General features: G+C 42.7%; 1 protein-coding gene across 1 annotated transcript; it reads left to right on the plus strand.

Moving 5' to 3' along the window:
• Positions 1–1070: 1070 nt before the first annotated feature.
• On the plus strand, positions 1071–23650 carry MILR1 (mast cell immunoglobulin like receptor 1; the record flags this gene model as incomplete). The annotated part of the gene is made up of 8 exons (XM_079725118.1): positions 1071–1158; positions 7860–8120; positions 13171–13455; positions 15044–15157; positions 22311–22400; positions 22931–22990; positions 23117–23185; positions 23598–23650. The coding sequence occupies 8 exons, from the start codon at positions 1071–1073 to the stop codon at positions 23648–23650; spliced, it is 1020 nt and encodes a 339-aa protein (XP_079581244.1).
• Positions 23651–24830: the final 1180 nt, after the last annotated feature.

A 24830-nucleotide genomic window follows, 5' to 3' on the forward strand; every position in this document is an offset into this window, starting at 1 on the left:
GAGAGTGAATTAATACTGGAGGTTGGATGATCTGAAAGAACCTGCACCTCTGTGTCCCCCACAGAGAGGGCACCTGTCCACAGGAATGCAACAGACCTACAGGGCCAACCCTCAGTGGCAACAAGAACCAGTAACCCGGGATTCCCTGGTGGTCCAGTGGTTAGGACTCCTCAATTTCACTGTGGAGGTCTGGGTTCAATCCCTGGTCAGGGGAACAAAGATCCCACAAGCTGTGCAGAGCAGTCAAAAATTTTTAAAATAATAATTTTTTAAAAAAAGAAAAGAACCAGTAACCCAAGTGGCCCAGCCTGATCACAGCTCCCACCACTCAGGAACCCCTCACCCCTTCCCACTCCCCACTACAGGCTGGCGACAGCAAAAACATGCATCCACTTCTGCATCCACTTCGCAGAGTCAGGAGAATTCTGGATTGCAGAGAAGTGAATCACTAGCCACTTCAGGGTTGTAATTTAGAGACTCTGAGACCGCTCGGGCCCTTGTGAAAATTCAGAGTCCCAGGTTTTATCCCCAGTAAGCCTGGAGTGGGGCCTAGAAGCCAGCATTTAACACAATCAGGCATTTCTGCTGCCATGTTTCTCTGTGTCTCTCTACACAGTCAATATTGCTTCACAAGACTAAACCAAACTTCCACTAAATTCCTTTGGACACAGGCCGTATCTAGAAAGAGACGATTGGGTGGGTTTGCATAAAGACAATACTTTTTCTTTTTCCCACTGTCCAGCTTCCCTGCCAGCCTGAATTAGAGGCAACCTGTCACATCTCTCTCTGCCTACAAGAGCTCACAGAGGAGCACAGGGTCACATCAGCCAGTCATCTTATGTCAGGCTTATCCACGCAACTCCCATTTCTTTAACTTGGTCAAAAAGGAGGAAGTTCTCTATGTTACTCACCAACCCCGGAGGCCACCAAGCCTCCTTTGCCCTCCTCCCCGATTTCATTTAGAACGTGGGAGCCATTTGAACAGACTGTTCTTAGGGGGCATTTTTCCTGCTGTCAAGTATAAGGCTCACTTACCATTTTGAAGCTTGAAATCTCCAAACCAAAACAACATGTGGAAAAAGAGTTTTCTCATGTTCCTTTTCTCTCTTTCAGTTCAGAAGGCTGCACTGGATTGTGAAAGAATGAGAAAAACAAATGGTAAGTTTCATTTACTTCTCTCTTGTACTAAAGCTGTTTTCACCGAAACGGTGAGACTGTCAGCTTTAAATCATACGCATTCGTGAACAGGTTTTTTGGTGCTTTCTGATGAACAACCAAAGGGAGAGTCGTTTCCATGACCTACTGTTTAAAATGAAGTGATTTTAGCAAGGGAGTTGGAGAATCTTTCCTGAGACTCAGAGACAAAATATTGAGATTTTTTTTTTTAACAATGAAATGGTTCCTTCTTTCTCTGTTGTTGTTTTTTAATTAGAAAAATCAACACATAATTGTTGTCAAATAAGTCAAGCAACACTAAAAATATATCCTGGGAGGCAGTTTATCACCATAGAGCTAGGCTGTTGTGGTCCTAACCCTGGTTCTACCGTTTTCCAGCTGGCAGCCTGTGCGCACGAGGAAACCACTTAAAACTTAATTTCTATCCTCTGTGAAGTGGGGAAAATAAAAGCACTTTCCTGGGAGGCTTGTTGTGAGGACTGAGACAAGCCCTGTGCCTCAGCACAGAGCCGAGTGTATGAGGAACCATCAACAAATGCTAGCTCAGGTCGTTGTTGTTGCTATACTATAAAATGTGAAAGTTCTGTTATATCCCCTCAATCCCTCTCCCCTCTCCACTTCCAGAAGCCACCACTATTAACAGCCCTTTTTGTTTCAATATCATAGTAAACAAACTCTTCTGTGACCTGTCCTTTTTAAAATTAACAATATATCCCAGACATCTTTCTAAGAGGAACATGTAGATTTAGTTCCTTTCTTTTCAACAGCTGCATGGCAATTCATAATAGGACTCAGCCATAATTCATTTTTTAAAAATAATTTTTAATATCTTTTAAAGTAATTAATTAGGCTGTGCCAGGTCTTAGTTGCAGCTTGCAGGCTCCTCAGTTGTGGCATGTGAACCCTTAGTTGCGGCATACATGTGATCTAGTTCCCTGAGCAAGGATTGAACCCAGACCCCCTGCACTGGGAGTGCGGAGTCTTAGCCACTGCACCACCAGGGAAGTCCCATGGCCATAATTCATTGCACCATCATCCCCTTACTGGTTGTTCCATTTTTTTTCTTTGTAATAGAAACAATACTGCAGTAAACATCATTGTACACAACATGCTTTGTGGACACATGAGTGTGTGAGAACTCATGTAGGATAAAATCCTAGAAGTGAAATGGTTGGGTCCAAGGGCATGTCCATTTGAATTGTTACAGATACTGCTAAGTTGCCCTCCCCACATGCTGAACTGGTGCATGGTCACCAACACTGACCACGCACATGGGTAAGTGTGAGTTTCCCACCCTCTCAAACAGTGGATACAGTCAGTTTTTTAATGTGTCACTCTGCTGAGTACAAAATAATATCTCCATGTTGTTTTTTAAAAAATTAATTTATTTATTTTTGGCTGTGTTTGGTCTTCGTTGCTGTGCGCGAGCTTTCTCTAGTTGCGGTGAGCGGGGGCTACTCTTCCTTGAAGTGTGTGGGCTTCTCATTGTCATGGCTTCTCCTGGTGTGGAGCACGGGCTCTAGGGGTGTGGACTTCAGTAGTTGTGGCACATGGGCTCAGTAGTTGTGGCTTGCAGGCTCTAGAGCGCAGGCTCAGTTGTTGTGGTGCATGGGCTTAGTTGCTCCACAGCATGTGGGATATTCCTGGGCCAGGGCTCAAACCCATGTCCCTTGCACTGGCAGGCAGATTCTTAACCACTGCGCTACCAGGGAAGCCCTCCATGTTGTTTTAATTTGTGGTTGCCTCATCACTCATAAAGTTGAGCTTCTTTTTCATGTTTGTTGACTGTGAAAGCTCTAGTACACCCATATAAAGGACATTTAGGGATGGCTATCTGGTTGGAAAGAGAGGCAAGGTCTCATCTTGAAGCTGAGCTTACATAAGGCTGAGAAAATATTAATTGTCCAGATCAAAGAGAAGGAGGGAGGTTTTGGCATTTTCGAGGGGTCTAAACCCCTCCTCCACCCAAGCCATCCCTCAGCCCCAGCACTATTTCTTCTTTTGGGAATTACCTATTCAAATTATTTGCCCATTTATTGGATTGTCTTTTTCTTATTAATTTGCTGTTGGTTTATGTACATAAAAAAATACTATGCTTTCGTTTATGTTTTAAGTATTTTCTTCTAGCCTTTTACTTCTCTTAATTTTGCCATAGAGGAGTTTAAAGTTTTAGGATAGCTATTTTTTTCAGTCTTTTTTTTTTTTTTTTTAATAGCACAGGAAACTATATTTAGTATTTTGTAATAACCTGCGATGGAAAAGAAGCTGAGAGAGAATAAATATATATATGTATAACTGAATCTCTTTTCTGTACACCTGAAACAGTGTAATTCAACTATATGTCAATTAAAAATTTTTTTAAATGAATAAGATCAATAAAAAAATCATATTTCAGATAAAACCCTAGAAGATTAATAATAAATTATCTGCATGTTATAGCACATGTCAGTCTTTTCCTTATGGCTCCTATTTCGTGTGTCTTACTTGGAAGACTTTTTCCAAGCAGGTGATATAAAAAACATTTCCCTATATTCCTCTTTTTTTTTTTACTCACAAGTGAGTAAAGGTCACTTCTTAGCAGGTCCAGGGGTCTCAGGATGTCTTGGGGACATCGAGAAGAGAGGAATTCACCCAAATTCATGGGTACTGAAGGTACAGTCTGGTGACAAGTTGCTGACTTGGCTTCTTAGCCTCAAGAGGCTATTAAAAGTCTAATCTGGAATTCCTTATAAAAGTTCCAGCAAAGCAGACTTAAAAGACCTACATGTTCAATCTACTCTTGCTGCACTGATATCAATAATCAGGCCAAGTTTAATGAGACCAGACTGATTTTGCAAACAAATTAATCTTCAATTATCTCTATTAAGAATGCGGGTGGGCTTCCCTGGTGGCACAGTGGTGGAGAGTCTGCCTGCCGATGCAGGGGACACGGGTTTGTGCCCCAGTCCGGGAAGATCCCACATGCCGCGGAGCGGCTGGGCCCGTGAGCCATGGCCGCTGAGCCTGCATGTCCAGAGCCTGTGCTCTGCAACGGGAGAGGCCACAACAGTGAGAGGCCCGCGTACTGCAAAAAAAAAAAAAAAAAAAAAAAAAGAATGGGGGTGACTGTAGGGAGAGAACTCTGTTTCAGTAAAAGTACAGCACACCCTGTGCGGTGTCGAACGGCCACGTCTCGTTGTCAGCAGTTAACATTTCCAATTTCTCTCCTACCCTTCTGACTTGGAATCACGAAAAATGAAAACTTCCCTACAAGCTGAAGCTTGACGACTTAGTATAAACTTCAGAGAAATCACACAGATTACATGTGGACAACCTCGGTGATGCTGGGGTGGGGGCTGCTCAGAGTTCACCCGATGCCACGGGCACATTCCAACTGCGGCCCAGGAAAAGCAGCAGAACTGCCACCGCCTGCCCTTGCCCCTCCCCCATACAGGGAGGCACGGAGACCACCCTCCTGGAAGTCCCCCCAGCTGACCACCCTCTGGACTCAGACCAGGCTGGACAGTTGGCTTTTCCTTTGTTTCTACAGAAGTACCCCCCATTAAACGCTGATAGCTTTGCCCTTACAAAGGCCTCACTTTGGCGGGACCCCACCCCCAACACCGCCTCCTAAAATGAGACACAGCTGCTTAACAAAACTGACCTATTCTCAGGGCTGAGAAGTTGGTTCAATGAGGAATGGAGCAGTTCACAGCTGTGTCTCTTCCTGGTGGGGGGTGTTGGGGGGAATGGAGGGCAGTGGGACACACCCTGAAAGATGCACTCTGGCCACGATCACCTCCAGCCAACAACCCTCACAAAGCAGCAGGGCAAGAGGGCACCTGCCCTCCCTTTCTCTCTGCAACCAGGGAATCACCCCACATGGATGATCTTATCCTCAGGATGGGAAGTCCAGGCCGAGAGAATTCTGCACAAGCAGACCTTATTAAAGCATTTTTTCTCCTCCTTCAGCCTCCCACAGACTCTAGTTACCTTTCCACATTGCCACTTCGTCCGACCCAGCACAAAAAGCATTCAGGTTTTGCCTCTTCTCTGGGTCTTCATTTCCTTACGAGGGCTCCGGTGTCACCCCAAACTTACATTAAACAATGTGTATGCTTTTTAATGTGAACGCTTTTTTCCTGTTAAAAAAAAAAATTAAAATAAATTTATTTATTTATTTATTTTGGGCAGAGTTGCGTCTTTATTGCTGCGCGCCGGCTTTCTCTAGTTGTGGCCAGTGGGGGCTACTCTTTGTTGCGGTGCGCGGGCTTCTCATTGCGGAGGCTTCTACTGTTGTGGAGCACGGGCTCTAGGTGCGCAGGCTTGCGGGCTCTAGAGCGCAGGCTAAGTAGTTGTGGCGCATGGCCTTAGTTGCTCTGTGGCATGTGGGATCTTCCCGGACCAGGGCTCGAACCCGTGTCCCCTACATTCACAGGCAGATTCTTAACCACTGCGCCACCAGAGAAGTCCCTTATGTTCCTCTTAATTCTTTTATAATCTTTTATTTTTTTAACATTAGATTTTCTGATGAGGGTTATTTCTTCCCTTGGCATTTTTAAATAATAAAATTCAAACACACAAGCAATCAGAGACTACTGGGATTGTGGCAAAAAGATCCAGAAGGCAGTTAGCAGATGCTCCCTATAGCCAAAAAAAAACCAGAGACAATAAGAATAAAATAATTGTAATGGGTTGTGGGTTGAGACACATCAAATACATTTAAATCTATGAGTTCGTAATGATTCTTAAACAAAAAATAATAACAATAAAGGGAAATATCTCATTGTTACAAGATGCTAGGAAACCAACTCATTACTTTCAAAATTGGTCAGTAACAGAAGAGAACCAAGCATTTATCCTACCTTTTCTTTTTTCTTCTTTTTGGCCACGGGATGTGGGATCTTAGTTCCCTGACCAGGGATCAAACCTGCACCTCCTGCATTGGAAGCACAGAGTCTTAACCACTGGACCACCAGGGTCCCCTATCCTCCCTTTTCTATGCAAACTGTACCTCAGTGTAACCAAAGAGTTGACAAGGGTGTTTCTCCTCAGATAATTACGAATGATAAATGAAGAAGGAAAAAGAGAATTGGTATATCATCATTTTGCAACCTCTAATGAAATAATGCTTTCTGGGTAATTATCGTCAAAGTCTGCTAACAAACAAAAAGAGAGATACCCTGACACTCTTTGTCTCCTAATGGAAGTACACCCTACCCCCTATGCTGCATTCTTGCTAAATAAAAGCTAATCTGAATTTCATCAAGCCTCTGACAGGAGACAGAAGAATATGGAAAGGACAGCATGGGAATGTAATTAATGAAATCCAGACCATGGAAAACACTTCAGAGCAAACAACTTACTATCTTCAACAAATAAAGGGCTTCCCTGGTGGTGCAGTGGTTAAGAATCTGCCTGCCAATGCAGGGGACACGGGTTCGAGCCCTGGTCCGGGAAGATCCCACACGCCATGGAGCAGCTAGGCCTGTGCACCACAACTACTGATCCTGCGCTCTAGAGCCCGTGAGCCACAACTACTGAGTCCACGCACAACTACTGAAGCCCATGCGCCTAGAGCCCATGCTCCACAACAAGAGAAGCCACCACAATGAGAAGCCCGTGCACCACAGCGAAGAGTAGCCCTGCTCACGGCAACTAGAGAAAGCCTGCACGCAGTAACAAAGATCCAATGCAGCCAAAAATAAAATAAATAAAATAAATATATTTTTTAAAAAACAAAAGCAAAGTGCAGGGGGAAAGAAAAGAGACAGAAAGGTCTACAGATGAAAAAAGTCATAAGAAACATAGCAACTAACTACAATAGACCATTATGGATTCTAAAAGAAAAATCAGACAATTGGGGGAATTAGAACACTAACTAGATATCTGATGATATTTAAAAAATATTGTTAATTTTGTTAATATTGTTAATATTGTTTACCAGAGTCCTTATCTTTTAGAGGTACAAACTATTAACGTCCTCCAGCCAAAGATCACCAGGGACACGTGTAGTTGAACCAAGTTGAGTTTTAAGAGAAAATGCATACCATGGAGTAACAAGAGGGCATCTTACAGTAAGATTTGTGTTAGGTAACTTGGAGGAAGATTCAAGGCAGCAGGCTTTACTCTGAATTGGATTCTTTTAGGAATTGGAAATAATGATATGGTCGGGAATCTTAATAATTCTTATCTAAAAGATAAGAAGAGCAGTGCAAGGCAAAAGCTCTGACTGATAAAGAAGCAGCAGTCATTATACTCCAATAAAGATGTAAAAAAAAAAAAAGCAGCAGCAGTCAATCATATTGTTTAGAGGGATACTTGGCCATTTTTGGTTTTTGGACCATGTTTGTGTCTTCATCTGTGTTCAGACATGATGATGGAGTCATCTTGTCTTTGTCTTGCTCTAATATGGTCACAGAGTGGCCTTGTCTGGTACTGGTGACCAGTCAGTTCCTAACCAGCACAAAACAGCTTGGTAAGGCTACCCGTCTCTCACTGGGAGAGGCCTCTGTAGGCACTGAGGTTTCCTCACACACTGTCCAGCCTGGCTGTGCAGGCAAGAAATGTCCCCTACCTTTGGAAAGTTCACCAGGAACAGAGGGTCTCCACCCCCTTGACCCACGAAATGTGGGTAGACAACCACTGAGCTATTATTGAGGGATGGTAACGAGGACTTTCTCTTGTGTTATTTTGCTTTCCAGAATTCCCGTCTCCAAATCTGAACTCACAAACGGATGCAGTCATGAGGGGTCAGAATGTATCTCTATCTTGTTTCAACCAGAACAAATCACTGCGGATCACCTATTTTTTGTTTCGGGGTGAGAAATGCCTGAGCGTCCAGAATGGACCCATGACTTTTAACCTAACAATCTCAGAAGCCTGTGACTTGGGCCCCTACAAATGCAAAGCCCAAGTTTCTAACTGTTCAAAATACAGTCGTGAGTTCAACTTCACATTTGTCGGTAAGTACAGTGCTTGTTACTCGGCGGCCCTGTGATTTGCAGGGATTCTTTCCTGTTCTAGGACGGGCTCCCTGTTCTGCTTGTTAACACTCGCTCAAGAGCCTGGCAAGTATGTCACTGAGATCTTTTTCCTTAATGATTCCATTTCACTTTCTCTCCAAATACTTTTGGCTGTTTCAGATAATAATATGCTGATGGCCCAAGGCAAAAAGTCTTACATCAACCATCTGAAAAGTTGTTGAGATCTTTTCTAGATGCTTTACTCTAGGATTCTCATTGTGTAGGTAAAAAAAAGATTTTTTCTCTTAAGATTCAAATAAGAAGTCTTAGAAGCAATGTTGGACCCTGTGGCAAGGGTCTCCAGAGCCCCAGGCTTTTCCCACCTTCTTCCCTTTGCAATGGCCATCAGCCTGCACTCTTGCTGCCCAAACATATTTTTTTGGCCACGACACGCAGCTTGCAGGATCTCAGTTCCCCAACCAGGGACTGAACCTGGGCCACGGCAGTGAAAGCCCGGGATCCTAACCACTAGGCAACCAGGGAACTCCCCAGCCACATTTTATTACTTTTATATTTTTCTCTCCCATCTTCCCACCCCAAGCCTTTCACAACCTAGCATTAATGGCCTCATCCATGAAGGTGACGTTGATAGTGGACTCCTGGGAGAGGGAGAGAGTGTTTCCAGGTAATACATGTACCTGGAGTCTTCCAAACAGAGGAGCCCTGACTTACTGATTGAATCTTTGAGTGATTCTCTGGGTCTGTGCTCTCCAGTATGGTAGCCACTAGCCACATGTTTTATTTAAGTTTAAATTCAAGTTAATTGGGCTTTTCTGGTGGCGCAAGTGGTTGAGCGTCTGCCTGCCGATGCAGGGGACACGGGTTCGTGCCCAGGTCCGGGAGGATCCCACATGCCACAGAGCGGCTGGGCCCGTGAGCCATGGCCGCTGAGCCTGCGCGTCCGGAGCCTGTGCTCTGCAACGGGAGAGGCCACAACAGTGAGAGGCCCGTGGACCGCAAAAAAAAAAAAAAAAAAAAAAAAAAAAAATTCAAGTTAATTAAAATTACTTGAAATTTAAAAATTCATTTCCTCAGTCTCATTAGTCACATTTCAAGTGCTCAAGAGCCACAGATGTGGGGTGGCTGCTATATTAGACAACACAGACACAGAACACTTTCATCATCACAGAAAGTTCCATTGGACGCCTCTGCTCTAGGTCAACGGTTCTCAGGTTTTTAGGTTATAACCATTCTAACAATCTAATGATAGCAGTGGATACTTTCGCTGAGACATGTTACAGATGCAAATTTCTGTGTAAGACTTGAAGGGATGCCGTGGGCTCTGGATTAGAGCCAACCATCTTAGGACAAATTTGAACACAAACTCAATGGAAGCTATAATTGTAAATGAAATGTAAAAAGAAGAAAACCATGCAAACATGGCCTGGGATGTAGTGGATGATGTGAGGGCAGTACCCTGGCTGATAATATTCTCTGGTGGTCAGATTCCTGCTGGACTGGGCAGCCTGGTTTTGCAGAAAGAGGAACAGAATAGGCATCAGGGAACCTGTGTACCACTAGCTTCCTGTGCAAGGCTGAAGCCTTAAATCAATTGATTTAAAAAACCCCAAGTCTTCATTTCCTGAGCTTCCATCCCACAGATATGTATACAATCTTCCCACATCCTGCCTTCAGAGCAAATGCACAAGTTTCTTGCAATGTGTTACAGTAATTACACCATCCTGTAGAACTTTTTAAATAGATTATAAAAACCTGTATCATCTTCATTTAGGTCAGATTAATAAATACCTACTGAATGCCGACCCCAAGCAAGTAATTGTGTTGGATGCTGCCAGGGTTTCGATGATGCCTAAGACATGATCTTGTCCCCAACCCAGTAAGGGATGTGAGCCGTGAACACAAATTCATGAATCACTGATTCATTCATCAAATATTTAATGATATCCCCGATGTGCCGAGCCCTGGATATATATTAGTTCCTGCCTTGGTGGAGCTTACAGTCTACTTGGGGAGGCATAAAACCCAAGTACCCAAATAAATTCATAATCACAAGCTGTGTGGATTGTTATAAAGAAAAAGAAACTGGCACAGGGATGGAGAAAGGTCCGGGATGGGGGAGTGACCTCCTTAGATAGGGTAGTTAGGGAAGGCCTTTCTACAGGGATGGCATTTAAGAAGAGCCCTGAAGGATGAGAAGGGGTTAGCTACGTGAAGAGACAGGGGAAAAAAGGCTCTAGTCAAGGGACAATAACCTGTGCCGGGGGCTCCAACTTAGGAAAGAACTTGGCTGTTGGGAAGGACCTAATAGGACACTGGTATGGCTGGAGGTCTGATGAGGGGAGTGTGACCCCAGGTGAGACTGGAAAGGGAGGGGGAGCCAAGTCGGGCCTATTTATCAGGCCCAATTTATCACCTTCAATGTTAATTCATCCTGGGTGGGGCAGGGCAAGGGTAGAGGTTGGGGATCGGTTGGGAGGCTTCTGCCGTCATCCAGGAGACAAACAATGGTGGAGATGGAGAGAAGTGGATGGATTCAAAATATATTTTGGAGAAAGAAACAACAGGACTTGCTGACTGATTAGATTTGGAATCACAGGTAGTAAACGTGAGGAAGGAATCAAGAATGACTTCCAGATGTCAAGTGTGATCAGCTGACAAGGAGTGGTGTCATTTCCTGAGATGGGCAAAAATGGCATTTGTTGTTCAAGGGGTATAAAGTTTTGGTTATGCAAGATGAGTACGTTCTAGAGATCCTGCTGTACAACACTGTGACTATAGTTAACAGTGCTGTACTGTGCACTTAAACATTTGTTAAGAAGGTAGATCTCATGTTAACTGTTCTTAGCACAATGAAAATAAATGAATGATTGAATGAATAAAAACATTTTAAAAAAGAACAGGATTTTAACATATGTTTATCTACCTACCAATTGATTCATTAACTAGCAGATTAACTAGAGTTCAGTTTCAAACAGGTTATGTTTGAGGTGACCAGGAGACATCCAAGTGGATCATGTAATAAGAGGTAGAAAAGTATTAAGAGGATGGGACCAAGTGCTACAGGAAGCAGAGGAAAAGGGAGAAGTTCTGCCTGGAGGACTAAGGAAAAGTTTTCTGGGGAAGGTGGCAACTGAATGAGCCTTAAAGGACCCCTTGATTGATTGACTGATTGATTGATTTTCGGCTGCACTGGGTCTTTGTTGCGGCGTGCAGGCTTCTCATTGCTATGGTTTCTCTTGTTGCAGAGCACGGGCTCTAGGCATGTGGGCTTCAGTAGTTGCAGCACGCTGGCCCTAGAGGGCACAGGCTTCAGTAATTGTGGCGTGTGGGCTTCAGTAGTTGTGGCACGCGGGCTCAGTAGTTGTGGCTCGCGGGCTCTAGAGCGCAGGCTCAGTAGTTGTGGCGCACGGGCTTAGTTGCTCCGCGGCATGTGGGATCTTCCTGGACCAGGGCTTGAACCCTTGTCCCCTGCATTGGCAGGCAGATTCTTAACCAATGTGCCACCAGGGAAGTCCCATTAAAGGGCTCCTTTAATTTAAAAAATATAACTAATTTATTGAAGAGTCACCACTCCCTTCCCTTGATCACTGTGATGCTGTGATACACTTTACCAGTCCTTTTACAAACTCTCAGGGAAGTGTAATTCTAGTTTGAATCATCTTGCAGAGACAAGTCCATGCTCTCTGTTTCTTCATGAATGTTTCAACTCCTCCTTCCTGAAAATTACAGGAGGTAGATTTCATTTCCACAGGAAAAACATCCTGTTGATGCTATTCCCAAACAAAGTTGCTCTTTGAGGCCACCATCACTGGGTGCCATTCTGTCAAGGATGCTGCCACAGGGATTCCTGCTCAGGGAAGGGATGGAGCAAGAAGACTCTAAATTATTTTCTTTGATTTGACTTAAACAATGAAACATATTTCATTGTTTCTGCGCCAAATTGTTAAGTTGGCACAATGTTATTAAAAACAAACGCATATGCTTGGGAGTGGGCCCTGGCTCTGCCATTTACTAGCTCTGTGGCCTCTGAATCACAGTTGGCTCAACTGTGCAACGGGCATGATGCTGTCCACCTTGTAGGACTGTTGTGAAGTGAAACAAGATAATGTGGGTAGTGACCCCGACACATGATGGATACTCAACAATTATCTTTCCTTTCCCTATAATACTGTTTTATTAATGAATTATATAATAAATTATATAGCTGGATTCTCCCACTATCCAGCTATATAATTTATTATATAGGGTATGATCTTACAGAGCTTACCAAACCCACTCATTTCTGGTCAAGAATTTTCCTTGACTCTATTTATCAGGGTTACTTCCTTCTTTCGGGAGGAAGTGAAAGATAATTGTACAGCCGAATTCTATCAATGACAATACAGTTAGAAAAGATGATATTTTTAGATTTCTTTGATTTAAAAAAACCCCACTGCAATCTTATGATTGGGAATAAAAGCACCTCTCAACTACATACTTGGAGCTGGATCTTTCACAAAATTATACTATCAGCCACAAACAAAATTGTGAATTCTGATGAAAGGCAAATTTGCGCTCTGATTCCTCAAAGCAGAGAGACGTCCTCCACCCTCTGGCTTTCTCGGAACCTGGTTCATGCCACGAGGCATGGGGTTAACCACGTACCCACTGATCCTTCCTGATGGAGCTTCTTGTGAGCAACTTGACTTCTCAAGAGGGGTGTCATTCATCTTTGGGTTAACAGCTGGGAATAGAGTAGGGCTCCCATCCATGTTTGTGGACTGAGTGAGTGAACCCAATCTGTTTATCTGTTTAACGTGCTTTTTTTTTTTTTGCGGTACGCGGGCCTCTCACTGTTGTGGCCTCTCCCGTTGCGGAGCACAGGCTCCGGATGCTCAGGCTCAGCGGCCATGGCTCACGGGCCCAGCCGCTCCGCGGCATGTGGGATCTTCCTGGACCTGGGCACGAACCCGTGTCTCCTGCATCAGCAGGCGGACTCTCAACCACTGCGCCACCAGGGAAGCCCTAACGTGCACTTTTATTTTTCTAGATCCAGTGACTGCACCAGTGCTGAACATCAGTGCTGTTCAAACAAAAACAGACAGATACATAATGCTACGCTGCATCTCATTCAACGGCTCTCTGCCCATCAATTATACTTTCTTTGAAAAAAACATGGCCATATCACCAGCTATCTCCAAGAATGTAAGGGAGCCTGCTGAATTTAACTTAACCAAGAATAACACTGGAGAACGGAAAGAGTATAGGTGTGAAGCTAAAAACAGATTGCCTGACCATGCAAAATACAGTCAACTCATCACCATGCCCTCAACAGGTAAAGGCAACCTGAACTCTTTCAACAGGATCTGGATTTACTTCCAGAAACCAGCTACTCCTCTGCCCGCCCATTTCCCACTTTGCCCACCTGCCTCCAAATGCTTTTCCTTCTGTAGGGTCCACACATTCTGATGGGGTTACTTTCTGCCATAAAGGAACCAAAGAAAAGCCTGGAAACTGGTGCAGGAAGGGACCTTGTATCAATAGTAAGACTTCCTGACTTGACTCTTCTTCCTGTCTTGACTTTTCACTGCTCAGGTTCTAAGCAGTCGCATTAGAATTTGCATCTTTCTTGAAGCTGCTGGGTCTCTTGATTTTCTTTTGCTTTTTAAAAATCATTTTTTAAATTCACTTCCAACACCTGTACTCACCTGCTTGGCTGTTTAATGCTTGGTGAGTCTAGACTCCCAGTGCCACCCTTTCCTTGAGGCAAGAATGGCTCCTGTCCCAACCTTGTGTTTTGGAAGGCACTGCTCTGGTGCTTCTTAGCCATGTGTCTTCCCATAAGCTTCCCATAAGCCATGGGGATTTGTCCACCTGGACCCTATATCCCCACTTTTCTATACCTTACTCTAGGTTCCTAGACCTGAATTCCCTACCCAATCAGATCAGAACCCACCTTCCAGGGCCTGCACAAGTCTCCTTCCCAGCTCATCCTCCCAAGGTGGACCATGGTAAGGATGTGAACATTCCTGGACCCACAACAAGGGAGCTGTTTGTGGGGAGTGGTGGGATGGCATTTGTCCATGCAGGCTGGGGGTGTCCATGTGCATGTCAGGCTCCTTAGGGTGCAGGTCAGAGCCTGGGTGGAAAGGGGGCCAGGCTAGGGCTGGGGCTGGCTCTCCCCATACTGTCATGTTCCAGTGCAGAACTCTGAGGAGTCTGAGAATTTTAGATTTAAATCTGGCCTTATGAAGGGACATTGGTCGAGGTAGGAGGATAGAACAAAATTTAGTTTATGTGGCCTCATCCTCAGAAGATCAGAGCCCACACCTGGGCGTTCAGTAAGTTCTAACAAGTGAGGCAACCTGTTGGAGTCAGGCTCCAGAGTCAGGCTTTTGCCTACAAATCACAGCCTTCAATTCACTAGCTGTGTGACTTTAGGAAAGTCACTTAACCTCTCTGAGTCTTACTCTACTTAATTGTAAAATGGGAGTAATACCAATGAGAAAAATAAGGTAATGCATGTAAAGTGCTTAACACGATGACTGCATATCATTAACACTCAATAAGTGGTAGGTATTTGGGTGACATAAATCATGCCGACATGACTAAAGCCTTTGCCCAGTAAATGGCCAAGCTGTTCTCAGGCTTATGACCCTAACAACGTAGCCAACGTCTGTCTGTTAAATGCTGTGCTGCTTTTTCTTCCTTGTATATGACCCCCTGTGGAAGATGGACTTGGTATGAACTTTAAGAACCTCACTAACAAGTTAACTCTCAAGTTGCAGGGCAGGGATTCAGGGTGCAAGGTACATTGGTTAACCTGGGAGACAGTCGTGATCACCCTTTCCAGAACATTTCACAATTCGATATCATTGGAAAAGAAGGCTGTGCAGTGACCAGTGAATGCTGTCTTCTTCCAGGAGGAGAGAGCTGTCCTTTCTGCCTGCAGCTACTGCTTCTGGGGTTTCTGCTTCTGGTGCTAATAGTAATAAGCCTAATTCTGGCATTTTGGATACTACCAAAGTACAAAGCAAGTAAGTTCCTTAGGAGCTTTGCCATTGTTTTCCCTGGGTTTTGGATACAGACAGCAGGGTGAGGGCAAGGAGGAAGGGAAAGGGGAATCAGAAATGGGATGTGAAACATCTACCCACTTACCTTTATCTGTGTCTATTTGCTCTAGAATCTCTGGAGGGACTGTCAGTGTACCTAGATGAGGCCAACTTCTCCACTAATGAACCCTATCCCTTCTCCACTGAGTCGAGCACTTCGCCTCGGCAAGAATCCTCTTTCTCTCCTGAATCAATAATCTTTCTATCTACTGGCTCATTTCCATCTGCATAAAATTTCCCTCACATCTGGCATCAGCCACAACCACAATTCTGTGAATTGCTTCTTGTAAATTTTCTCCACTTTTCTTCTTTCTTTTTCCTTTGGCTGCACCATGCGGCATGCAGGATCTTAGTTCCCCCACCAGGGGTCAAACCCATTCCCCTGCAGTGGAAGCTCGGAGTGTTAACCACTGGACCGCCAGGGAAGTCCCTGTCCACTTTTCAGTTTGGTTGTTTTATTTTTGATGAGTTATAGTAATAAATTGGCATATCATTATACTAAAAAAAAAAAAAAAAAAAAAAAGAAATGGGATGTGAAGAAAATGAGAAGAGAAGAAAAAGATGCAAAAGGAGAAGGTAATGAAGGACTTCCTGAACGGTTCACACTCAGCACAGTTCTCTTTTCTCTGGTAAAGACTTCCCTATTTAGACTGCTTGTGGGTGTGTGACCTGTGCAGTCACACAGGGCCCCATGCTAAGGAGACAGTGTAATGCTCCGCTGTCATTGTCTTGAAATTCGTAATACATTAAAAATTTTTTTAATATTATTTTTTAATTGTGGTAAAATATGCATAACAATAAAATTTACCCTGTTGGCCATTGTTAAGTATATATTCAGTGGCATTAAGTACATTCACATTCCTGTGCAACCAACACCAGCCATCTACTTTTTCATCTTGCAAAAACTGAAACTCTGTACCCATTAAACAGTAACTCCCCATTCATTTCTCTCTCCTTCCAGCCCCTGGCAAACACCATTCTACTTTCTATGAATTTGACTACTTTAGAAATTGCATGTAAATGGAATCATACAGTATTTGTCCTTTTGTAACTGGCTTATTTCATTTAGCACAGTGTCCTCAAGGTTCATCCCTGTTGTATATGTGTCAGAATTTCCTTAATTTCAGGACTTCCCTGGAGGTTCAGGGGTTAAAACTCCACGCTTCCACTTCAGGGAGCACGGGTTTGATCTGTGGTCAGGGAACTAAGATCCCACAAACCATGCGGTGCGGCCAAAAAAGTTTTTTTCCTCCATTTTAAAAGCTGAATAATATTCCATTTTATATATATATACACACACACACACACACACACACACACACACATATATACACACACACACGCACATATGTGTACATACACACACACACAACACACACAAACACTTTGTTTATCCATTCACCCATCAATGAACTCTTGGATTGCTTCCACCTTTTGGCTATTGTGAGTAGTGCTGCTTTGAACGTGGGTGTACAAATCTCAGTAATTTTTAAACAAGACGCCCTGCATTTTCATTTTGCACAAAGCCTGCAAATGATGTAGTGGGTTCAGACTGACAGAGCTTTGCTTTGTACTTTTCAGTGTCCTCACTGGGTCTTCCACTCGGAGGAAGCTCAGTACGTGAAGACAAAAAGAGCCTCATTCTCAGGCTTCCCTGGTGGCGCAGTGGTTGAGAGTCCACCTGCCAATGCAGGGGCCACGGGTTCGTGCCCCGGTCCAGGAAGATCCCACATGCCGCAGAGCGGCTGGGCCTGTGAGCCATAGCCGCTGAGCCTGTGCGTCCGGAGCCTGTGCTCCGCAACGGGAGAGGCCACAACAGTGAGAGGCCCGCGTACCGCAAAAAAAAAAAAAAAAAAAAGAGCCTCATTCTCTCTGCCCCACCTTAAGTGCTCCACTAAACCTCATTTACTACTTTTCATAATTCACGTCTTATGACCTCTAGTTAAGATTTCAAAGTGGCCTTTTCATTTGGCACACGACTACAAAGGAATATTGAGATTTACACAAAAGACAGTTTGTGTCTCAGGACCGACACCTGCCAGTGAGCTTCGGGGCATTGAGTGGGCTCCTTCACCTGCCTGAGCCTCAGCGTTCTGACCTGTAAAATGGGGCCATGGGAGATACTGTCAGACCTGGGGAGAGAACTAAGTGATACATGTTAGGCTCTTGGCCTTCTTCCATCTCTAAAGTCCTAATTCACGGAAATCCAGGACTCAGTTGACAGGAGACTTGAAAACAGATGTCAAAATGTATACATCTCATACATTAAAAAAATTTTGGTTTTTGTAATGTAAAGCATTTTTAAAATTGAAGTATAATTAACCTACAACACTATGTTAGTTTCCGGTGCACAACAGAGTGCTTCAAATTTCTATACATTACAAAATGACCATGATAAGTCTCCTTACAAAGCTATTACAATATTATTGACTATATTTCCCATGCTGTACGTTTCATCCCTGTGACTCACTTATTTTGTATATATTTATTTAGTTATTTATTTTGGTTGCACTGGGTCTTAGTTGCAGCAGGTGGACTCCTTAGTTCTGGTACCTGGGCTCCTTGTGGCACGTGGGCTCGTTAGTTGTGGGATGCAAACTTGTAGTTGTGGCATGCACGTGGGATCTGGTTCCCTGACCAGGGATCAAACCCGGGCCCCCTGAATTGGGAGCACAGAGTCTTAACCACTGCACCACCAGGGAAGTCCCTGACATTTATTTTGTAACTTGAAGTTTATACTTCTTAATCTCTCTCACTTATTTCATTCACCCCCCACCTCTGTGGCAACCACCTGTTTGTTCTCTGTATCTATGTGTCTGTTTTTTGTTATGTTTGTTCGTTTTGTTTTCCAGATTTCACATATAAGTGAAATCATACAGTATTTGTCTTTCTCTGTCTGACTCATTTCACTTAGCATAATACCCTCTAGGTGTATCTATGTTGTCACAAGTGGCAAGATTTCATTCTTCATTATGGCTGAGTAATATTCCATTGTGTGTGTACCACATACCACATCTTCTTTATCCATTCATCTATCAACAGACACTTAGATTGCTTCCATAGCTTGGCTGTTTGTTGTAAATAATGCTGTAATGAACACAGGGGTGCATATATCTTTTAAAATTAGTGTTTTGTTTTCTTCAGAAAAATATCCAGAAGTGGAATTGCTGGATCATATTTTTAATTTTTTGAGAAACCTCCATACTGTTTTCCATATTGGCTGCAGCGATTTACATTCCCACCAACAGTGCATGAGGGTTTCCTTTACTCCACATCCTTGCCAACACTTGTTAGTTATCTTTTTGATGGTAGCCATTATGACCGGTGTGAGGTGATATCTCACTGTGGTTTTCATTTGCATTTCCCTGATGATTTAGTGATGTTGAGCATCTTTTCATGTGCCTGTTGGCCATCTGTATGTCCTCTTTGGAAAATGTCTATACAGTTCCTCTGCCTGTTTTTATTTTTTATTTTTTTTAATGGGGTAATTTTTAAAAAAATATTTATTTGTTTGTTTTTGGCCACACCAGGTCTTAGTTGCAGCATATGGGATCGTTTAGTTGCAGCATGTGGGCTCTTAGTTGTGGCATGCGAACTCTTAGTTGCGGCATGCATGCAGGATCTAGTTCCCTGTCAGGGATTGAACCCAGGCCCCCTGCATTGGGAGCACAGTCTTACCCACTGGACCACCAAGAAAGTCCCTGCCTGTTTTTAAATTGGGTTTGGTTTTTTGATGTTGAGTTGCATGAGTTCTTTGTACATTTTGGATATTAACCCCTTATCAGACATATCATTTGCAAATATCTTCTCCCATTCAGTAGGCTGCCTTTCTGTTTTATTGATAATCTCCTTCACTGTGCAAGTTTGATGTAGTCCCATTTGTTTATTTTTGCTTTTGCTTCCCTTACCTGAGGAGACAGAGCCAAAAAAATATTGCTAAGAGCAATGTCAGGGCTTCCCTGGTGGCGCAGTGGTTGAGAGTCCGCCTGCCGATGCAGGGGACACGGGTTCGTGCCCCGGTCCGGGAAGATCCCACATGCCACGGAGCAGCTGGGCCCGAGAGCCATGGCCGCTGAGCCTGCGCGTCCAGAGCCTGTGCTCCGCAACGGGAGAGGCCACGACAGTGAGAGGCCCGCGTATCAGAAAAAGAAAACAAAACAAAAACAACAACAACAAAAAAAGAGCAATGTCAAAGAGCATACTACCTATGTTTTCTTCTGGGCGTTTTATGGTTTCAGATCTTACATTTAGGTCTTTAATCCATTTTGAGTTTATTTTTGTAGATGGTGTGAGAAAGTAGGCCAGTTGATTCTTTTGCATGTGGCTGTCCAGTTTTCCCAATGCCATTTACTGTGTTGTTGTTCCCTATTGTATATTCTTACCTCCTTTGTGGTAAATTAATTGACCATATAAGCGTGGGTTCATTTCTGGGTGCTCTAGTCTGTTTCATTGATCTATGTGTCTGTTTTTTGTGCCAGTCCCATACTGCTTTGATTATTGTACCTCTGTAGTACAGTTTGAAATTAGAGAGCATGATACCTCCACCTTTGATCTTTCTCAGGGTTGTTTTGGCTATTTGAGGTCTTTTGTGTTTCCATGCAAATGGTAGAATTATTTGTCCTAATTCTGTGAAAAATCCCATTGCTAATTTGACAGGGATTGCACTGAACCTGTAGATTGCCTTGGGGAGTACAGTCATTTACAATATTAATTCTTCCAATCTGTGAGCATGGTATATCTTTCCATTTGTTTGTGTTGTCTTCAATTTCTTTCATCAGTGTCCTATAGTTTTCCAAGTACAGGTCTTTTACCTCCTTGGTTAGATTTATTCCTAGGTATTTTATTCTTTTTGGTGCAATTACAAATAGGATTGTTTTCTTAATTTCTCTTTCAGATAGTTCATTTTTGGTGTATAGAAATGCAACTGATTTCTGTATATTAATTTTGTATCCTGAAACTTTACTGAATTCATTTATTTGTTCTAACAGTTCTAATTTTTTGGTGGCATCTTTAGGATTTTCTATATATAGTATCATGTCATCTGCAAACAGTGACAGTTTTACTTTTCTCTTTCCGATTTGGATTCCTTTTTTTCTTCTTCTTGTCTGATTGCTATGGCTAGGACTACCAATACTATTTTCAATAAAAGTGGCAAGAGTGAGCATCCTTGTCTTGTTCCTGATCTTAGAGGAAATGCTTTCAGCTTTTCATTACTGAGTATAATGTTAGCCGTGGGCTTGTTATATATGGTCTTTATTATGTTGAGGCATGTTCCCTCTATACCCATGTTGTTGACAGTTTTTACCATAAATTGAGGTTGAATTTTGTCCAAACTTTTTTCTGCATCTATTGAGATGATCAAATAATTGTTATGCAATTTGTTAATGTGGTGTATCACATTGATTTGCGGATATTGAAACATCCTTGTATCTCTGGGATAAATCTCACTTGATCATGGTGTATGATCCTTTCAATATATTGTTGAATTTGGTTTGCTAATATTTTGTTGAGGCTTTTTGCATCTATGTTCATCAGTTATATTGGCCTGTAATTTTTGGTTTTTTTTTTTTTTTGCGGTATGTGGGCCTCTCACTGTTGTGGCCTCTCCTGTTGCGGAGCACAGGCTCCGGACACGCAGGCTCAGCAGCCATGGCTCACAGGCCTAGCTGCTCCGCGGCATGTGGGATCTTCCTGGACCGGGGCACGAACCCACCTCCCCTGCATCGGCAGGTAGACTCTCAACCACTGTGCCACCAGGGAAGCCCTGGCCTGTAATTTTCTTTTTGTCTGGTGTCTTTGCCTTTGATATCAGGGTGATACTGGCCTCATAGAATGAGTTTGAAAGTGTTCCTTCCTCTTCAACATTTTGTAGAATTCACCTGTGAAGCCATCTGGTCTGGGACTTTTGTTTGTTGGGAGTTTTTTGATTACTGATTCAATTTCATATTGAATGGTAATTGGTGTCTTCACATTTTCTATTTCTTCCTGATTGAGTCTTAGATTGTACATTTTAGGAATTTATCCATTTCTTCTAGGTTTTCTATTTTATTGGTGTATAATTGTTTGTAGTAATCTCTTACAGCCCTTTGTATTTCTGTGGTGTCAGTTTTAACTTCTTTCATTTCTGATTTTATTTATTTGAGCTCTCTATTTTCTTGATGAACCTAGCTAAAGGTGTATCAATTTTGTTTGGCTTTTCATAGAACCAGTTCTTAGTTTCATCAATCTTTTCTATTGTTTTCTTTTAGTCTCTATTTCACTTATTCCTGCTCTGATCTTTATTATTTCTTTCCTTCTACTAACTTTTCTTCTTTTTCTATTTCCTTTAGGTGTAAAGTTAGGTTGTTTATTTATGATTTTTCTTGTTTCCTGAGCTAGGATTGTATTGCAATAAACTTCTCTCTTAGAACTGCTTTTGCTGGGTCCCTTAGATTTTGGATGGTTGTGCTTCCATTTTCATTTGTCTCCAGGTATTTTTTAAATTTCCTCTTTAATTTCTTCAGTGACTCATTGGTTGTTTAGTAGCATATTGTTTATCCTCCATGTGTTTGTGTTTTTTGCCGTGTTTTTCTTGTAGGTGATTTCTAGTCTCATACTGTTGTGATCAGAAAGGATGCTTGATATGATTTCAATCCTCTTAAATTTATTGCATCTCATACTTTTAAAAAACATGTCTCCTCTTCCTACAAAAATCGAAGGGTCTTACAAAAGTGGAATTAATATTCTTGAGTACTGGCCAGGACTAAATGGAACTCAGCTGGGTAATTTACTATCTCTTGCAGACATTACAAAGCTTTTTACAGCCTATTCTTTTCAGTGAAGGAAAGAAAAGGTGTCTCTGGCCATCTCAAGCATAATCTGATAGGCAAAGGATGTTATTTGCAGACCCAAGAAAATAAATCAGAAGGGTTTCTGCCTTAGAGAAGCAGATGCTATGGACTCCTTGCTGAGTCTATGGTTTTCTTTTAATAGACAACAGTTTAGGCCATTGGAGCAGGTCATTCTTTCAGAACTCTGGGGAATTCCTCTTCTGTGGCTGAAGTAGTTTAATTTAATGATTCTGCACCAATTTTTATAGGGAAAGCTATGAAAGATAACGCACCCAGAGTCTATGGAAATACACCCATGGAAGATGGAATATATGCAAATATCTGTAAAAATCAAGCAGGTAAGAGAACTTTGTTGGCGATTTTGGTTGGTCTGGGGTTTTTGTCTTTAAAAAATCTTTAAGGTCGTACAGACACATGTGTAAAAAATTGCAGAAGCAGAGTATAGTGTCTCCCTCCCATCCCGACACCCTATCCTACTTTCCAGGGGCAATAACCAATTTTTAAGATCCTTCCACAGAAATTTTATGTGTATGTTAGCATCTAAATAAATGGTAGCAATGGTAGCATGTCATAGATATGTCATTCTACACCTTGATTTTTTCACTTAACAACGTATCTTGGAGATTTTTTTCTATCAGTTCAGAATGATCCACACTGTGTTCCAATCTCTTTGATGATCACCTCTTAAGGCTGGCATCATTTGCTGCTTTATAGTAAACAGACCCAGGACCTTGGCCAACAATGAGAACAATCCCGGCCAAGGTTGACTGAGGGCCAGCCATGTGCCAGGCACAGTGCTAAGCAATTTACCTGCCCTGTCTGGTACAAACACCACTAACTCCCAATTTATATCATTCCCATTATACAGATGAGAAATCTGTGCCAGGCTTATTAGAACCAAGGCAATGTGTTTCCAAAGCCCGAGATGGTAAGTACTCTCTGCAAAGTCCAGAGGTGACATGACATTGTGAGGGTAGCTGGCAAGCCACTGCCCTCAAGTGATCAGAGATTTGGATTATAGGCCCAATAACTCTGTTTCTTGTCTTTTACCCAGGGACTGAATGCTCTCAGGAGATACATTATGCCACCCCCATGTTCCAGGAGGTGGCACCGAGAGATCAGGGTGAGCCACAGTTTGGGATAAAGGATGCTATTGTAATGGGAGAGTAGTCTCTGTGAGGTCACCATACTCCTAGGCTTTAGGAACCCAAGGATGGGATGAATGGGGACAACATGCATACCCTAGGAAACCAATAGCAATCAGTACCACGGCCCCTAACAAATTTCATCAGGAGATGGGTAGATGGGGAGGAGAGAAGGATGTGGTGGGGAGAATATCATATAAAAAATCCAGAGAGAAGGATGCAGGTGCACGTCTAAAAACTTTTCAAGAATAAATCATTTAATATAGTCCAGGAAAAAAAAAGTTAATACTTGGTTCTGTCAGGCCACCCAGCTATTAAAATAGATTTTTTAAGAGCTTCTATGGATATATATCCTAAGTTTACTGAATTATTTTCTCTTTTATATTATAGAAACCTGTAATGATTGTAAAACTGGATATGTCTATTCTGAACTCATCTTCTGAGATTTAAAGATAGAAACTACATCTCAGGGTAAGATGCTTTATATAAAGCTGATTTACATAACGAAAAAGCAAACTTGATTGACACTTAAAAAGGTTTCACCTGTTTACCTAAAGTGACTCATTGTTTTTCATGTTTAAACACTATTCCTTTGGCCCTTTCAGGTACATGCAATCCTGTCATCAGACAACAGGTTTGTCAGGTAGGATCCTGACTAGTGACAGTTTTTAAATGCTTTTGCTATTTTTAGGCATGGACCATTTCCCCCATGACCATACCATTTAATAAAGGTTAATTGTTCAACCACTGTGCTCTTCATAAGTGCACCCTGGAAGCGTTACAACGATCATCTACTCATCCCCATGCCCATTAAAAGTTCAGAAGCAGACACACAAAGCAAAAGCCATGTCTAAATTCTAAAACAAAATCTGGTGACCTTGAAAAGGTGTCTGAAGAAAATGGCACCTGCAGTCACCATTGGAGGAAGGCAAGATTACTCAACAAGTACACATTTATTATCCATTGCCATTAAAATTTGCTCTCAGCTTTTGGAAGCCTGCAAAATTATTTATATTGATTTCCATGGACTTTCTCAGTCATCAAGATTTAGGTCATGTCAAAGGCATGCCTTTATGTGCTGCATTTCCCATTAGCTCTCTGTCAAGAGAACAGCGCAGGGTTGACTTGGGGGAGAAGAGAGAAGTAGACTAGTTTTCCAGGACTGCTGTAACAAATTACCACAAACTGGTGGTTTAAAACAACGGAAATGTATTTTCTTACGGTTCCAGAGGTCAGAAATCCAAAGTCAAGGTGCCAGCAGGGCTGCACTCCTTCCAAAGGCTCTGGGGATGTCTCACTTGCCGCTTCCAGTTTCTGGTGACTCCTGGTGTTTCTTGGCTTGTGGCAGCACCTCTCTAATCTCTGCCTCATCTTCACGTGGCCTTCTCTCCCTCTGCCTTTCTCTTATAAAGACACTGGTCAGCAGATTTAGATCAATCCAGGTTGACTTCATCTTGAGATCCTTAACTTATTAATCAGATCTGCAAAGACCCTTTTTCCAAATAAGGTGTTAGGGCTGAATTCCAGGAGTTAGGACTTATCTTTTTGGGGAGCCACCATTCAGCCCACTTCAGGGGACAAAATTATTTCTGGTTTGAATCTCTTATCCTAGGAGTTATAAGT

The sequence above is a fragment of the Hyperoodon ampullatus genome, assembly GCF_949752795.1.
Source record: "Hyperoodon ampullatus genome assembly, chromosome: 19".
Taxonomy (NCBI): domain Eukaryota; kingdom Metazoa; phylum Chordata; class Mammalia; order Artiodactyla; family Ziphiidae; genus Hyperoodon; species Hyperoodon ampullatus.